The following is a 17,727-nucleotide window of genomic DNA, read 5'->3' on the forward strand; positions in this document are numbered from 1 at the left end:
AGCTTTCCGATTCAAAATGAATGCAATTTTGGCTTAATTATGATGTCCGGAAAACTTTGATTTTTCACAAAAATGGTCTGTTTTTATACCTTTTTGGTGGGTATAGTTTAAATCAGAAGCTTGTAATACTGTGAAGAAGTCATTTCCGACCCTATAAACCATATATATTCTTGATCAGCATCAAAAACTGAATCAATCTAGCCATAAATAAATTTTCGGAATTTTTCGAAATTTCTGCAAATAGTCGCTGCCTCTGAAGAACACTTGCTGTTGCTCCGTTCTCCAAAATGAAAAGACTGTAGATTTTCAATATCTTTTTATTTGCCTTATCGGGAGCATTCCCTTACAACTCATACATTAATAGTCGATGTAATACATTCATGGCACAATCAATATCTTCTTATCGGTATACATCCTAACCGAATATCTCTAAAAACCACCTAGAAGAGAATTAACAAAATGGTTAGAAGTATAAACAACAGATCTTTTGGGGGAGATCGAACATAACAACATATAAACACAACATGCAACAGAAAATATCTTAAAAAGAAGATGGGTTGAAGTAGTCACGGGGGTAGAGGAGGCATGCGTAGGAGAACAATAAACAGAAGAAGGATCCATCACAACCAGGAGAAGGACAAAGGATAGCTTGAAGATCGGGTGACCTTGTTAGAAGGCCCCACCAAAGTGCAGATCATTGAGGAACTTCGAGTTGAGTCGCTCGTTGGTTAAATACCTCGCCAAACTGACACTCGGTGCGCTGCAGTTGCTCATGCCACGCTGATCTCCTGCCGCCGGCTGATCCGAGGGCGTGTAACCCGGCCGGCAGACGCACTTGGCCCGACTAGCATGGGCCAAGATGCCCGTTGTGGTGCCATTTGTTGTCTGGGTTTTCAGTGGCTCCAGCCACTGACCAGCACCGCAGGGTCCACGGCTATACAGCTTGTGGCACTGCCCGTTGATCTCCACCATGCCGGGCGTGGATTCGCATATATTCAGCTCTTTGTCCCCGTTCTCGCCGGAACACTGCTGATCCAGATTGGTGAGGACGCCGGAACAGCCGCACATGCCATTGTAGGAGATGCCATCGATGGATGGCCGGGCGGTGAAGTCAAAGATGACCACCTGGTGCAGAGCACACGGGCCCTGTGATCCAATCCTGTAGCACGAATCCTCCGCTGGGAAATATAAGCGATTCTTGCCGCAGAAATTCCGCACACAACTGGTGCCATTGATGAGGAACTCATTGGTGCCACATGGACCCCGGGTGTACAAGCGATAGCAGATGCCATCGCTCCAGGGGACATAACCCTCCTTGCACTGGCATTGTCCGCGTGGCAAAAGCTGCAGCGAGGAACTGCCTCCGATATCCTCCTGGACAACCTCATCGGGTATGCGAAAGATATGCCCCGGTGGACACGGGCCAGGAGTGTCTGTAAGAGAAGAATATATTTAATATTTGGAGTTCTGATTCAAGGAATTTCCCTAAAACCAATCCTACCCAGCTCGTAGCACATTTGCTGCGGAGCATGATAGTGCGGCAAATGACGCTGACAATCACAGCGGCCGCCGGGCAAGAAGATGTGACCCGGCGTGGAGCAGGGTCCTTTGGTGTAGTGCTCATAGCAGGAATCCTCTACGGGGTAATAGAATGGAGATAATTCTCCCTCATTCTCACAGCGACACTCGGCCAGTCCATCCTCATTTCGCACCAAGAGTTTACCCTTACTACAGGGTCCTTTGGAGTGACGGCCATAGCACTTGTTGTCCTTTGGCCAGAATATCATATTCTCCGGGCAGTTTAGGGGTCGCTTGCAAGTGCCCCAACGGTTGCCAGATCTGAAATATATAGTAAATTATTAACTAATCTCTGTAGGGAGAGTATTACTTACCTCTTAACCTGCTCCGGCATGGGTTGAAAGTACTCCTCCGGCTGGCAGGGTCCCCGCTCATACAGCTTGTAACACACATTCTGTGTCAGCGGACTCAGAGCCGTTCCCGGTGGACAACGGCATTCAGCGGCGGGTAAATCCTTTCTCTTTGCACTCACTGCCGTGGGACTCAACTCCATGGTCTCTGGACACGGGTAGCCAAGTGTAAAGATCTTAAAGCACTTCTTCAGGGGCGTCCAGTAAAGAAGCTGCCAGCCACCGGCCATAGTGGCACAGGGATTCTTGGCAGGATCACTCCAAGGAGGTGGGACAATGCCACCAGCCACCTGATGCGGATGCTCACCGGTGGTTAGCAGGAGGAGCAGGCATGTAAGGATGGAGCTGCCCGCCTGCAGAGCAGCCCAGCAGATCAACGCTTTCCGACGTCTCATAATTGGAAACTGTCTTAAAAAGCGAAAGTAAAGCGATTAATTACAGGTTAATCCGCCTAATCAGTTGGTTAAATATATTATTATTAAATCATTATGGGTTTTATATGGAAAATAAGCTTCTTATAAAATCATTTTTGATATTTTCTGAAGGTCATTCGTTTCACTTTTATGTTGATAACTACGAATTAAAGTGGAAATTGTATAAAATTAGGTGTCATTAGATGGAATTAAGTTCGTATTAGTGAAGTTCCCCTATAATCATTTAATTATTCTCCGAGAAATATATCAATTTTTATGGCATTGGGGAGAAGGAAGCTCAAGCCCAAGCTCTCTCATTAAACCGGATGATGGATGACTTTTCCATTGTCGTTTAAAAATCAATTCAACGCTGCAGCTTTAGCAGGGCCTAAAGCGGGTCCAATTCGAATTAGCCAACCCTTTTGGGGGGCAACTGATTATCATGTTGTGGTGACCACCACCGGTCACCGCAAAAACGGCCGAAAACCCGAAGAGCAAAACCGAAACAAAAAAAACCTATAAACTGAAAACCAGTAAACGGTTCGCGCGCGGTTAACCATGACCCAAATACCCATTTATCTTGACTTCTTTTCGCCTCAGTCGCTGGCCAGAAATCTTCTGCTCCAGCTGCAGCAACAGCTACAAGCTCCAGCTCCAGCTCCAGCTCCTGCTGGTGGTCATAATCGAGAGGCTTCTTATGTAAGCGGCAGAAACCGCAGATGACGAAACGCTCATGTGGCAGCAACGGCACCAACCTGCCAGACAGCCAGGCCGCCAGACAGATAGCCAGCGAAGCGATTCCGCCGCTGGACACGAAAGGTGCCACACACTCTGGGCCTGCTTCCACCTTGCCAAAGAGCTCCAGCTCTTGGAGCAGGAGCTTCGGAGGAGCTAACGTTACGAGGGGGTTGCGTGATTTGTGGCAACTGGTTTTTGGGGTTTATGTCGGCAATTTGATTCTTGGTTTACGGGGATTCTTCGGTTCATTTATTCACACCTTTCGTCAGGTATTTGTTAACACTCTGTAAATGGCTTTTGTTTTTAAAGTATTTACAGGTTTTTGTTCTTGAGAATAGAAAGCGTTCTAATTTATGCACTTCTTTGACATTTTTAAAATCACGTTGTTAAGAAGTTCTAAGAATTTTTTGTTAGAAATTGCAGGGTATTTTAATTTCAGTCACAAGCTCCAAACCTAGTGAAGGAGTCATTTCCGACCCTTTAAACCAAATATATTTTTGATCAGCATCAAAAACTGAATCAATCTAGCCTTGTCCGGATAAAAAATAAATTTTCGGACTTTTTTCGAAAATTGAAAATTTTATAAGAGGTTACATCGTTAAAATTGTCAAAATTTGTCAATAAAAAAAATGTATTAAAACATCAAATAAATATCGATGTTCATATTAGTAATTTTATTAATGGTTTTACTATATTTTGCTCTCTTGATAAATATGTAAATTTATCAAATCCATATAAAAGATTAATTTTGTATGATTTTATATGGTTTTTTAGTTATTCCTTTTGTTTTAAAATAGTTTTATTTATATTTCGCACCTTTCGTAAGCTCTTTATGCATAAATCAAACTGCATTTAATTCACTGCTAGTGTGTTTTATTTAAATTTTAAATTAATTAATCCAAAGATATAGACAGACAGCTTTTGTAAGCCACAAAAACCATTTGATTTTATTTGTTTTATTTTAGTTTTTAGCTTTGTTTAGGTTTAACGAAAACTGTTATTTTGTAATATATATTTTATAGTGTAAAATTTATATTGATCAGCACTAAAATGCAGCTACCTTGATTTATTTTACAGATATATTATTATGTTTATTTTAGTAATATTCACCGTTTTCTTTATAATATTAACAATCCAAATTTGAGGCAATAAATTGTTTTAATTTGTAAGCTTTACTTTTAGTTTAGTTTGGGGTTTCTTTTAAATTTGTTTAAGCCTTAGTTTTGGCAGTTTTTACCGTTTCATTTAATTTGCACTTTTAATCTTATAAATTTGATGAATTGTCTATAATTAGCACTTACAGATTGAATGTCTTAAAGGTTATTTAAATGTTGGGAATGATTGTTTTGTTAGGTTTCAAACTTAGGCCTGATTTGAATCAAAGAAACAGGTCCATTAAACCACTGATTTCACTAATTAATCCAATTAATTGATGATTCAACAAAACTGGACACAAATCAGATTTAAGGCAAGGCATTACTCTTTACGCTTTCATTAAATTCTTTGTGTTTTTTCTGAGTTATTTTTTCTTGGGATTTATCCCATTACGCCCCGTCATTTATATTTCGAACCTTTTGCAACTTCTTGGTAATAACCAAAATAAATAAAACTGGTTAGCCCGGCGGAGGAGGTCTCAATTTGTTTTGATTTGGCTTCGGCGGCAATCACACACAATAAAAAGCATAAAAAGGGAAACAGAAACCGAAACTAAACTCCAGTTCGCGTTAAATTGAGACGATTTCCTAGGGCAGAACCCCCTCAGCACGAGTTGGGGAGAGTGACTAAAAGTAAATGAATCGATCACGAACGAGCGAGCTAGGCGGCGTCCGTCTGTTCACCTGAACAGGTAACAAGCGTCTGAGCCAACAACTCCTCAGTGGTTGGTCTCTGGCCGCTCTTAGACTCTGCTCTTTCACACACACACACATATACGGAAAGGCAGGCCAACAAAAGGTGAAGCCAAGTTAAGCGGTGTTAACCACTTTGGCCAAAAAGGTAACAAACGAAATGTCAGTGATTGTGTCTCTGCCTGCCTCTTAGCCCTCTCAGCCGCTTAGCCTCTCTCTTAGCCATCCATCCATCCATCCAATCCAATCCGATCTGAACCGAGTTCTCCGTCTGCGTCAGTGACGACGGGTATTTGAACTTTGTTTAGCCTTAATGACTGACTGACTGACTGACTGACTGACTGAATGACGGACGGACAACGATACTCGATGGCTACAATGGTTACTCGGACGACGGCGACTTTGACTGCCGTGTGTGTGTTCTTGAGCTTCGGGCCAAGTGCGGATGTGTGTGACTACGTGCCTGGCATCTGTATTTAATGCTAGATACTCTAGACCCAACATTGTGCACTGCCACATAAAGTTTTTAAGTCATAATTGATTTAATCTTGGCAAAGTTAAATAGTTTTGTAGTTAGATTGTTAATTATTGTAAATTATTAATACAATTTCATAAGCATACGAAATTACCTCCAGTTAATGTTAGATTATAACACTCCAGAATGTGGTCTTAAAAAGATACTTGATCAAGAGCTCGTTAAAATTTTAAAGAAACTATCTCCATTTTTTCTAAGAATTCAAGGTTAATTAAGATTCTAATCGAAATATATAATCTTTTAGCAACCACTGGCTTTATAAGGCCTCAAGAAAACCTCAAATATTCGTACTTTTTAAATACTATATTTATATTTTGATATGCTAATTTTTTCGACAAATCAAATTTAAAAATTCTCATAACTAAGCCAAAAATGTATTCATTTCAATTCGGAAAAGGTTTCTATTCTAGTTTTTAGTAGGTTAATAAAACTGCATACTACATTTTTAATTTTTGAAAATGTAAATTTTTGAAAATTTTAACGATGTAACCCCTTCCCTTATCTTTGTCTTTATCTTTTTTTTTTAAATTTTCGAAAAAATTTCAAAAATTTGTTTTCGATCATGTCCGATCGAATGTCAGTTTAGAATGCTGATCAAGAATATATATGGTTTAAAGGGTCGGCAATGAGTCCTTCACAAGGTTTGAAGCTTCTGAATGAAATTTTAATACCCTAAAGAGATTATACAAATATCTTGCATTTATATCGAACTGATACAATTATTTTTAAAAACTTTAATTTAAGAGTGCGTGCTATATGGTTTGAAGCTTCGGAATGAAATTTTAATACCCTAAAGAGATTATACAAAAATCTTGCATTTATATCGAACTGATACAATTATTTTAAAAGAGTAATTCCTTTATGGAATATTATTCCCCCAATTTCCCCCAGTGTCCGTTTCTCTGGGGGGACTGCAGTAACTGACCCCCTCTCTTTTTATGGCCAACTCGGAAGAGGGTCAGGTTTTGTGGCCTACGCTCTGGCATTGATTCCAATTGATTTCTTTACTATATTCACTATTCACAATTTATGCTCTTTGCTCTTCCGTTCCCGCAGCAAGCTGACCAGCAGGAACCGGCAACGCGACTCAGAACTGACGGAGACCTCGACGGAAAGTAAAACGCTGCGCCAGCAGATTGTGGCACTCAAAGCCAGCCGCGATGAGGCAATCGCAGAGAATGGGTGAGTGAAAAAAGTCATTAGCGCGGCGAGGAGGAGCAGCAGCTTCCGCGCTGAGGCAACTCCTCTTATGGCTGGCTGCCTGCCTGCCACTTCGATCATTAGCGAAGTTTTTATAATAATCTCGCAATATATTGTTGCCACAGCCGGCTGGTGGATAAACTGAGCGATGCCCAGGTGGAGGCCAGGACGCTGCACAAGAAGCTAACCGATTCGGAGAAGCAGGTGGCCAATATGAAGCAGCAGCTGCACAAGTACGTTCAGGAGGTGAAGAAGGCCGAGGATCTGCTCACCCAGAAGGTTAGTTTTATCCTTAAGACTAGATAAGTGTATGAGCTCGACCTACTATATAGGTGCGTTCTAAATTAAAGGAAAAGGAGCGAGACGAGCTGCTGGATCACTACCACTGCCTCAGCCAGGATCAAGTGGCCCTCGAGGGGAACAATCAGAGTCTCGAGTGCGAGGCAGCCGAGTTCCGGCGACAGATCTGCGACCTGGAGTGCGAGGTGCGCAGCCTCAAGGATCAATTGGAGTGCCGTCAGTGTGCTCTCAACGAGATCGAGGCCAAGTTGGCCGCCGAACGACAAACCACACGCTGCTTGCAACGAGAGCTGGATAATGCTCGCGATGATCTGCGTGTCCAAAAGGTTACTCTCGAGGCACGCCAGGAGCTGTGCGACAAACTCGATGTGGAGAAGGAAAAGCTCAATGCCGAGCTCCATGAAGTGAACGAAACGCGTAAAAAGGTGAGCTTCCGCTCGGGTCCCGACCACTATCAGTATCTGTATTCTAGCTAGAACTCATCTTCAAAGTAGTTTTCTTCACCATTCTAACACAATTTTCTAACTAACTTGCTTGTGAGTGAGTAGCGATTGCTTTAGATTTGTAAATTACATTTGTAAACCAACTTCTTTTCCCTTTTTGACAGCTGAAAAGAGAGTGTGAAAAGCTGCGCGATGAACTGCAGCAATCGAAGGCTGTCAAGAGGGTCACCACCGAAACCACCGATCAGATGATGGAGCGCATGCACAATGATCAGCAGCGCCAGGAGGATGCCGGACTTAGGGCCAAAAACGAAATGGATCGTCTGAAGCGTCTTTATCAGCAGACTTTGGTAAGAAGAGACTCCTTTACCGGCTTTAAATTAAATTCAATTAAATTTTTTATGGAAACAGAAAGATCTAGATGAGGAACGCGATCGCTGTAGACACCAGGAGGATTTGGCCAATAAATATGAGGAACAGGTACGCGATTTGCGCCGAAATCTCACCGAGGACCGCTTCACGCGAGCAAGGACGAGTGCTGTGAGCCCCAGGATTCCCTCCAAGACCCTTTAATCCTATTATGTTTTATGTTTTAACTCAAATTTAACGTTTGGCTGGACAGAATGTCGAAATATTGTACAAAATAAAATAAATTAAATTTTTAACACTCAATAAAAATGTCTTGCAACTCTGAACTTCTGTAAACTTGTTACCTGTAGTAGGGACTTTTGGTCTGGCACATGGAGGCCAGTTGGCGATAGGTCTTGTACATACAGGGACATGCCTTAAGGGGAGGCATGAGTTCTTCTGTCCGTGGAAGTCCTTCGATGCAGCTATCGTAGGCATCCTCCTCATCGCAGCTGGACTCCAAGCAGGTGTGTTCAGCCGAACTGCTGGAACCTGGAGGTTTCAATTGATTTAATTTTATTATGTACATCATTTACTACAGTGAGACTTACGCGAAGTGTAATTTTCACATGGAAAAGTTGTATCCTGCGGGCGATACTTCAATGCCTGCTCCCAATCAATATGGCTGCGACACTTCTGCTCCACATGTCGCTCCTTATTCACTTCGCCTTGCTCGTCCTTAAAGGTTACTGTGCGTGTACGCTTTTCGCAGAAAGTCTCCACAATGGGCTGCTTCTCGTCGCTTTTCTTGATGATTGAGGAGCCCTGCTTGCCCGATAGTAAATGATAGTGCTTCTTGGAATCGATGGACCGAGCCGTTTCATATCCATCATAGTCATATCTCGACTGTGACTGTGTGTCATCCGTCCGACTCGAATAATCCTTATTTCTGCTAGATAACCTTGAATATCCATTATCATCCTCTTGGTCCAGATTTCTAGTCTTTGACGGGGGCTGTCCACGACGGAAAGTTTCATCTGGATCTTCCTCACTAATTTCAGTGGTTTTAGAAATGGGTTTTCCAAAGCTTCCTCGCAGAGATTCATAACGTGATTGAGATGTTTCTCCACTTAATATACTGATGGCATCCTCGAAGGCTTCTTTCTTTCGCTGAGATTCAGGTAACTTCATATCGAAGCTCAGGTCGTCATCGGAGCCTTCATCCGAACAATGTTCACAAGAACATTGAGGTTCGTCGGATTGATAACCCGGATTAATAACTACTGTTTCTACAGAAGAAAGTGTAGTGTCGAGATGATTCCCTACTCGTGATGATTCTGCTCCAAACGAGATTGGACTCCGTCCACGTGAATCTGTAGCTGGGCTTTGCACATATCGAGATGATTCTGCTCTATTACTTCTAGATGATCCTGCTCCATTACTTTGCCGACGGGAATCTATAGTAGTGCTTTGCGCCATCCTGGATGATCCTTCTCCGCCCGAAATAGGACTCAAGATATCGAGATATCGAGATGACCCTCGAGTGGACTTCTCAGATCTTGGTAAGGGATATGTGAGCGAGGATCTCTCTTGATGGCGCTCAGTCTGCGTTGTTGTGATCTCTTGCTTCATTAGAGCATTGCTTTGGCGCTTGACAGATGCGTAGCTGCGGCTATTCAATTCTGATTTCTTAGGCAGAGTAGATCGTTCTTGATATACCACTAGGCTATCTTTTGTAGATTTTGGTAGTTGGTCGTCTTGGCTCTCTATCGGAGTGGTAGTATGTGGGGTGCTCTTATAATCGTTTACTGGTTTGGTTATATTGTTATCAGGCGATTTGAAGCCCCCAAAGCATGATGCATAGCTAAAGATTTTTGGATACAATTCTACAGAAGAGTATTCTTGTTCCAAACATTCATTAGTATTCCGATCTGAAGGTTTAACTGTTGGGTTATCTTTAGATATTGAGCCTCTTTGCCCTTCTTCTCGCAGTTTTGTGTATGTGGGCGTTATCTTTGGACCTCCTTCAAGAACATCCTTGGAGTTTTCTTGGTAATACAAATTCAAATATTCCTTGTACATACGTTCTTCTACATCAAATGGTTGCTCCTTATTAGAAGAAGCTTTCGGAGAAACTACATTTGTTGAAGGCTGATACTCCTTTTTCAATGGCGTCTCCGGCTTAGGATCCTGCACCTTTAGTAGCTTCCCAGAATTTGGTTCCTTCTCCCGACTTCGCTTTTTGTAAGGGGTGGACGTGATCTCTTTTTCATTCGTAGGGGTTCTATCCCTTGTACTTGGACTTTTTCTTTTATCTCTTGAGCTTGCACGACAAGACGATGGCGACACGGCCAGTTTAGAATTGCACCGCCGGTTGTTCGAGTTACGATCCGGCGATATTCCGATGCATCTATTACTGCAAATGTCCTCCGTATTCAGATCAGTAACCCGCCGCTTAGCGGTACGGTAGGGTATTCCGTACTGAATACCTTGGTTAAATGCTATATTGCAGCAGCCATCTGTAGTTATAAAGCAACCTTGTCCGGTGGAGTTATAGCATGGATCGCCGTGGCAATAACAGTGACAGCAGCCACCACTGATTCTGGCTGCAAGTTCTTCTGGCGTGAAATCTCCACTCGAAAGTTCTCCTGGCATGGCTTCCTCCTTTGGTATGGGTTTACTTTCCATAACTTCTTTAGGTAGTGGCTTTTCGGGATACATTTTTTTTTGAGTGGAACTTTTTGGTGGAGATTCTCTAGTCATAAAAGCTTTTGGTGGAGGCTCTTTTGGCGGAAGTGCTTTTGGTAGAACATCTTTTGGCGGAAGTTCCTTTGCCGGTAGAACCTTTGGCGGTGGTGTTTTTGAAGCAAGTTCTTTAAATGGAACACCTCTTGAAGGGAGTTCTTTGGCCTGGAAAATCCTTGGCTGTGGTTTTCTTGTAGCAAATTCTTTAGGCAAAATTCCTTTTGGCGGAAGTCCCTTTGCCGGTAGAACCCTTGACGGTAGTGTTCTTGAAGCAAGTTCTTTAAATGGAACACCTCTAGAAGGGATTTCTTTGGTCTGCAAAAGCCTTGGCTGTAGTTTTTTTGAAGCAAATTCTTTGGGAGAAGTCCCTTTTGGCAGAAGTTCCTTTGCCGGGACAGCCCTTGGTGGAAGTTCTTTTGCAGGGACAACCCTTGGCGGTGGTTTTCTTGAAGCAAATTCTTTGGGAGAAGTTCCTTTTGGCAGAAGTTCTTTTGCCGGGACAGCCCTTGGTGAGAGTTCTTTTGCAGGGACAACCCTTGGCGGTGGTTTTCTTGAAGCAAATTCTCTAGGAGAAATTACTTTTGGCGGATGTTCCTTCGCCAGGAGAACCCTTGGCGGAAGTTCTTTTGCCGGGAGAACCCTTGGTTGTGGTTTTCTTGAAGCAAGTTCTTTCGATGGAACTCCTTTTGCCGGAACTCCGTTAGGCGAAAATTCCTTTACCGGGAGAAATCTTGGCGGAGGTTTTCTTAGAGTGAATTCTTTAGACCGAACTCCTTTTGGTGGGAGTTCTTTAGCCGGAAGAACCCTTGGCGGTGGTTTTCTTGAAACAAGTTCTTTAGACGGAACTCCCTTTGACGGAGGTTGTTTTACCGGGAGAAACCTTGCCGGTAGGTTTCTTGTAGCAAGTTCTTTAGTTGGAAATCCTTTGGGTGGTAGTCCTTTTGGTGGAGGACCTTTTGCCGGGAGAACCTTAGGCGGAAGTTCTTTCCCCGGGAGAATCTTAGGCGGTGGTTTTCTTGATGCAAGTACATTAGTCGGATGTTCCTTTGGTGGCAGTCTCACTGGTCGGGTTTCTTTTGGCGGTTGTTCTTCAGGAAGTCCTCTAGGCGAAAACCCCTTTAGCGGAATTCCCTCTAGTTGTGGTTTTCTTGAAATGACTTCTTTTTGCTTCACATCTTTGAACAAAGGTTTTGGAACATCATCTGTTGACGAAAACGTTATTTTACCAGTTCAAAATATGCTTTATATAGATTACCCAGATATGTACGCCGTCCACGTCCAGGATCATGCTGTCTGTTGGGGACCAGGACACTGCGCAATGGTCGATTGGCTTTAAACCTTTCGGCCCAGGTCATTTGCCTCTCATCCTTCTTGTTATTCAAACTGTTGTTAACTTCTTTCAAGCGTTCTATCTCATTGTTAATCTGATGATTCAGACTCTCTACCCGTTCCCGTGTGTGATGGATCTTCGCGATGTCATCCGACGATGAGGAAGTGCGGGCAACATTCAAGGGGGGATTTCGATAGAGCCTGTGATCATTAAAGTAAATCCGTTCGCTTGTCTCGATAGAGAAGCGTTCCTGTCTTTCAAGGACAAAGCTGTGACCTGTGGAGTAGTATCTATAGTATATTTATAGTTTCTTTTAAGGACATTATACCTAAGACGCGTCTGTTCTTATTCTCCATTGGGAATTAGTGAGCTCGTAGAAAATATATATGTAACAGGAGCTTCCAATGTTTCCACATAGAGATGCGATGAGTGTTTGCTTTCACATTGATGTATTTTGACCAACAACTTGGATTACTATTTTTGGAATAATTAAAAGTATTTTAAACAGCTTGAAAGAGCTTCAAGCATTAGGTTTAATATTCCCGCAAAGAAAACAAAATTGTTTTTAAAACAGTTGCTTCTTAGATTATATATTTTACTCGCACTAAAGAATATTACAATCAAATTTGTATTTTTTGTTAAATTGACATTGCTTAATGCCAGGGATTTTGGTACGCGTGTAGACTCTTATCCGAGTCGTGTGTATTGCAAACGAAAAAGAAATACTAAAAATAAACGATCAACAATTTGTAATTAACTACAATAGAGTCTAGGTATAAGAACTGCATCAGGCAATGCCATGTCAGAGAGAACACAAATACTATTACAGGCCAAGGACAAGGACAAGGACAAGGACAAGGACAGGGGGCAAGCAAACACCTCAAAATAACAAGATGCATAACAACACGACACAAGTTGAGAGCTTACAGAGAGCTCATCTTGTTATTATTAGGTCTTTGGTAAAGGAGCAGGGTGACTGCGATTGGAATAATATAGCACTGGGGCTTGGTGGGGCTTCCTAATCTAAACTATCCATACCTTTTATGGCTCTGAACCGCTGGCACTACTAAACTGGCTGCTGGAGAGCGGAGTGCTAACATCGCGACTCTCACCGTTGAGCAAATATACCGGAACACGGCTGGTCACCAGCTCGAGGTTGTGCGTCGGCGAGAGCAGGGCGCCGGTGTCCTCTCCGTCCTCCGGTTCAAGCATTGGAGCTGCAATAATCTCCAGTTCATTGCCTACCTCGGGCACCAACTCCTGATCAAACTCGTAGGCGGCAGGATCTGTTGCTGTTGTTGTTTGTTCGACAACAGGAACAGTGTCGGGGACGGGCACGGGCACCGGGTCTGGATCCGGTTCTGCTGTTGGTTCTTCATCTGGCGCTGGATCAGGCTCTATAGAAGCTATAATAACTGCTTTGGTCACATCATCCGCTTCTGAATCTATATTTGGACAAGCAGACTGCAGGTAGCTTTTCTTCAATTTATTCTTGACATGTGTCCAGAGAGTTTTCTTCGTTTTCCTTCGCCGCCTTCGCTTTGGCTTTGTGTCCAGCTTTGGCTTTTCGCCTTCAGATGGGGATTGTGTCTCGCCATTTGCCTGGTGAAGATCCTCCTGATGCTTCTGCAGCTGCTCTTCCAGCTCCTCGAGCAAATGCTGCAGCAGTTGCTCCTCCTCTGCAGCCGGACGTTGCACCTCCAGCTCCTGCTGATTGTCCTCGTGCAGCAGCTGTTCTTCCTCCTCATTTTCCGTCAGGGTATCCTGATTCTGATCATTCTCCACTGGCTGTTGTTCATCCATTTGCTGTTGCTCGTGCAGATCATGATGCTCCTCGGCCACCTCCTGTTGGTCTGTATGCTGAGGCTGTTGTGGTGACTGCCCTCGATCATTGGGATCACCCTCTGATTCGTGGCTCTTGAGATTTATACGTTTCAGTCTTACAATGGGATACCTGCCCTTTTTCTTCGCGGATTCCTTGGTCTTGGGTGTCGGCTGAACCGCCTTCAACGCCTGTTCTTCACGGAGTAATTTACGCTGTCGCTTCCTGGCCTTCTTGTTCAGCTTGCGCTTTTCCTTCACCACATGATTGTCGATTCGCATTATTTTCTCTTGCTTTATCATCAATCGTCGTTGTTGAATCTTCTCGCGCTGCTGGCTCAGCAGCTCATTGTAGAACTTTACTTGGCCGTCCGGTGGCCACTTGGATTTCTGCTTTCGCGTTGTCGTGGTGGATACGCTTTGAACATGGCACGGACTACTGGAACTGTGCGTAGAAGCTGGCGGAGTTGGCAACCCAACCTTCTTGTTATGGCTAGATGTGGCCGGTTGTATCCGGGTGGGCGTTCCACTAGAGGCGTTGCTGGTGGTGGGCGTTAAATGGTTATCGCAAATAGTTTGATGGTTCTTAGCGTCCAGCTTCGCAAACATTCTCTCGCTAGCCTGGAAGTGCTCTGCAAGGGAATGGATTTATCAGTAGAATTCAGAGAACAAACCAGAGAGAAAATCCTCTTACCGTTACGCGCCTTCCGCCGGATCATCTCAATGCGTTCTGCCTTAGATGTCCTTCTCTGACGCTTGATCGACGACTTCTTTGATGCGACGCGTGCTGACGAAGGCGCACCGCTTGGTGAAGTGGCACCCAAATGCTGGGCACTGAAGGTAACCTGTTTCTTCAGGAGCGACGTCTCGCTGGCGTTGCTGCTGGGGTTTTGACTAGAAGATTGACGGCAGTGATACAGCGGGGTTCTCTGACCGCTGTCAGCATCGCTGCTGCTCCTGCTCCGAGGGAATATGCTTCGGTATGGGTCGAGATCCTGCGCCGGCTGCTCGTCAGCCAACGTTTGTACGCTTTGGTCGACAAGATGCGGCGCTGTAGTGGACACCAAATGGAGGCTATCCCTGCGGCAGCTGTAGCTATTAACAATGCGCGGTACTGTATAGGTGGCGGTGGGCGGGATCGTAGCTACTGTCCGCTCGTAGGTGCGCAGGTTGCTGGGATAGATGCGAGTGACGTTCACGGAGTCATCCTCGCCGACGATCGCTGTCGATGTCTGATGTGCTGCATCATTCGAGTTTGAGTTGGAGTTCGACATGATGCCATCCACGCTGGCGGGCACATTGAAGTTTACGGAGAACATTTCCATCTCGTCGTCGGAATCGCGCAGATCGACAATCTCGACGGAATTGTCGATGCCGCTAAAGAGAACATTGGCCCGCTTGCATGGCTCCAAATGACGGGCATTCCGGCAGAGGTTCTGCAGGAAAGCAGGTGGATTATGGTTCGTCACAGGCGATTTTTCTCCCATGGTAGCATTCCACATCTGACAACTATCCTCATCATCCGAACTGAGCACCTGTAAATGGAATATTTGCGAAAAACGGTTGATTAAAATGGTAAAAATTCAGGATATGAAGAAATCCTTGCTGCTTAGGGCACTCAGCTGAGGTTGTAGTCATTTTTGGGACAGCACACTGGAGCCGGCCACTGACTTGTTGCGCGACTAACTGCGCTGACAGCGGCTTTTGCTCCACAGCACTTATCCGAATCAGACCTTTTACTAAGACATCATAGTTAGGGCAATAAATGCCAACACTTTGTCGAGACATCGAGCATGAAACACTGCAGCAGCTTCACTTACCACTTCGTTGGCTTGAGGCGGTCGGTTATCCATTCTGCTGGCAATGTGAAGACTGGTGCAACTGTTTTGCCGCAGATAGTTCAATATGGCTCGCGTGGCCGTACTCTGGACGGTTAACTTGGGCAGGTAGGCGGCATACATACTCCTTGTGGTTAACGATTCCGACGGTCTCATAAACTTATCAGCAAATGTCACGATGCGCTCCTTTAGATCCTCGTCCGGCTCTAGGCGGTACCAGTAGTAGAAAATGAGTATATATTCGATGTACAGCTTGTCGGGCAGCTCGACTTGGATCATTATACTAGGCATCGACCAGTGGGGAAAGAGGCGGCTTTAAAAAGAAGAAATAAATGGATTAATTTGAATAATCTGACAATGTTATATGTATATACATACCTGTATAGCACAGACAGAATACTGGCTCTGTTGAACAGCTTGGGCGCTGCCAGGAGAGTGCGCAGCACGTGCTCTTTATGGACGCCAGGACCTCCTTCTCCATGCTCCACATACAACTTGAGGCAGGTATTGATCCGATTAATTATGCACTTGTCAGCCTCGACCGACGCCTGGGCGGCGCACAACTCGCAGGATATGTAGTATCCAACAATCTGACACATGCGTTGCCAGTAGTTCTCGTCCAACTGAAGTGCCCGGCCCTGCATCATGCTGTGTACGATGTCCGTGAGTCCAATTATGATGTGCGCCAGCTGTCGACACTGGGAGGGCGAATGCTGCGCCCGCTCAAACTCCTCCCGAATGGCACTGGAAAGGTGTTAATGGTATCAAATTCGAGCAGCTGTGTTAGCAAGCGAGACTTACCTCTCGAACTGCGCCAGCAGTCGGGCCATGCGCTTGTCAAAACCATCATCATCGTTCAGGGCCGCGATGGCATCACGTATCTTCCGCCGCGTCTCGCCCAGATGACTATACTCCGCCGGTTCGGCTTCCTTCGGTTCGTTGTTGTCTGTCGTCTGTAGATCCGGATCCGGTTCGGACGATATGGACTCACTATCGTCCGCATTGGCCTCGATGCTGACCTTGTCGAAATCGTCCTCAGCAGCGCTGCCGCTGTGCCGCCGCCTGTTCCTCCTCCCGGAAGCCTGTTGTGGCTCGCAAAGGCAACTCATGCCGCTGGAAAGTGCGAAGCGATATGATGAATGCAAATGTTCGCATACAAAAGATTCGCGATGAAAGAAACTAGTTATTCCAGTGAAAGTCAGCCCCCCTCTCGACCCTTACGCGCAAAATTAAAAAGAGAGAGAAAAAAAAGGCCAAAAGAAAACATATACATGTATGTATATGCGTACGTACCTGTGTAAATGTTCGTTTTGAAGGCTTTACGCAGGAAATTTCGCTAGTCCTTCACAAGACGCACTGCAGCAGATTGGATTGCGCGGAAACATATTAATTTTGCGATTTTAATATGCGGCGCACTGTTTACATATACTTTTTATACATCGAGCAGGAGCAGGCAGAACCGATTAAAGAGCTTCCGTCAGATGACGGGTTTATACCATGCGCATCTGCGGTATATCGCGTTTATCGCACATCGTGAAATGCTGCCCTCACGCTTCATGTTTAATTGTTTCGTAACTTCTGCGCAAGGCACCGGCTGATTAACTTTTCATTTGTTTATGTGTGTAGCTGCTGTGTATGCCTCGCTGTTCAGTTAGTTTGCACTATATTCTGTCAACACATTAAGTCAATAAATCCAAATGCGCGATAAAGGACAACGTGGGAACGAAACAGGCGCGAAGCCATTGCGTTTCGTCAGTGTTGGAAAGTGTAGTCCTTGCGCCGTTAATGCGTTTATGCGGTGCCATAGTTTTAACAATAAATTAAATAAAATCATATTAAATTTGAGGTAACTATAAATATATCAGATATAAATAATAACATAATAATATATTACGTTAATAAAAAAAAAAAATAGAACAAAGCTTATACATACCAGTTATCGTTTGACTAGATTCTGGTGAACTCTAAAATCACGAACAACGAAGTCATAAAGATATTTGATTTTCGATTAAACCGTATAAACAAGGTAACACAATACCACTTCAACTTATACAACACTGTACAAGTTATAATGTAGTCGGGATACCTATCGATATCTTAAAATTAAATATCTTTTTTACTCCAAATTTAGTTGCATACACTACGAAATTTCTTTATAAACATAAATATACAAATACTTTATAAAATCTTAAGGTAGACCTGCCGATAAATCGATTGCACTAAAATCGATTATTTGTATGC

At 44.1% G+C, this 17,727-nt stretch overlaps 3 protein-coding genes across 9 annotated transcripts; 1 reads left to right on the forward strand and 2 right to left on the reverse strand.

The window, feature by feature from the left end:
- Positions 1 to 303: 303 nt before the first annotated feature.
- On the reverse strand, positions 304 to 12,392 carry LOC110176171 (uncharacterized). 7 transcript variants are annotated; one of them, XM_086833794.1, is made up of 8 exons: positions 12,156 to 12,392; positions 11,753 to 12,103; positions 8,364 to 11,699; positions 8,118 to 8,304; positions 1,893 to 2,336; positions 1,502 to 1,839; positions 737 to 1,433; positions 304 to 440 (listed from the first exon to the last, which is right to left on the reverse strand). In XM_086833794.1, exons 1-8 carry the CDS (start codon positions 12,181 to 12,183, stop codon positions 416 to 418), a joined length of 5,406 nt encoding a protein of 1,801 aa, XP_086689920.1. In that variant the 5' UTR covers positions 12,184 to 12,392; the 3' UTR covers positions 304 to 415. The 7 variants fall into 7 exon arrangements, with proteins under 7 accessions (XP_086689920.1, XP_020798070.2, XP_086689922.1 ...); XM_086833793.1 differs by lacking the exon at positions 304 to 440 and having other exon boundaries at positions 540 to 1,433; XM_020942411.2 differs by lacking the exons at positions 11,753 to 12,103; positions 12,156 to 12,392 and having other exon boundaries at positions 1,893 to 2,332; positions 8,364 to 8,724.
- LOC147643454 (uncharacterized) lies at positions 3,061 to 8,082 on the forward strand. The gene is made up of 6 exons (XM_086833787.1): positions 3,061 to 3,248; positions 6,518 to 6,643; positions 6,787 to 6,940; positions 6,994 to 7,386; positions 7,569 to 7,754; positions 7,816 to 8,082. The coding sequence occupies exons 1-6, from the start codon at positions 3,061 to 3,063 to the stop codon at positions 7,975 to 7,977; spliced, it is 1,209 nt and encodes a 402-aa protein (XP_086689913.1). The 3' UTR covers positions 7,978 to 8,082.
- LOC110176217 (uncharacterized) lies at positions 12,390 to 17,685 on the reverse strand. The gene is made up of 6 exons (XM_020942492.2): positions 16,780 to 17,685; positions 16,288 to 16,599; positions 15,865 to 16,230; positions 15,469 to 15,799; positions 14,343 to 15,183; positions 12,390 to 14,280 (listed from the first exon to the last, which is right to left on the reverse strand). Exons 2-6 carry the CDS (start codon positions 16,593 to 16,595, stop codon positions 12,869 to 12,871), a joined length of 3,258 nt encoding a protein of 1,085 aa, XP_020798151.2. The 5' UTR covers positions 16,596 to 16,599; positions 16,780 to 17,685; the 3' UTR covers positions 12,390 to 12,868.
- Positions 17,686 to 17,727: the final 42 nt, after the last annotated feature.

This window comes from Drosophila serrata, unplaced genomic scaffold (assembly GCF_035046125.1).
Source record: "Drosophila serrata isolate PLE 108 unplaced genomic scaffold, ASM3504612v1 contig_272, whole genome shotgun sequence".
Classification (NCBI taxonomy): Eukaryota; Metazoa; Arthropoda; class Insecta; order Diptera; family Drosophilidae; genus Drosophila; species Drosophila serrata.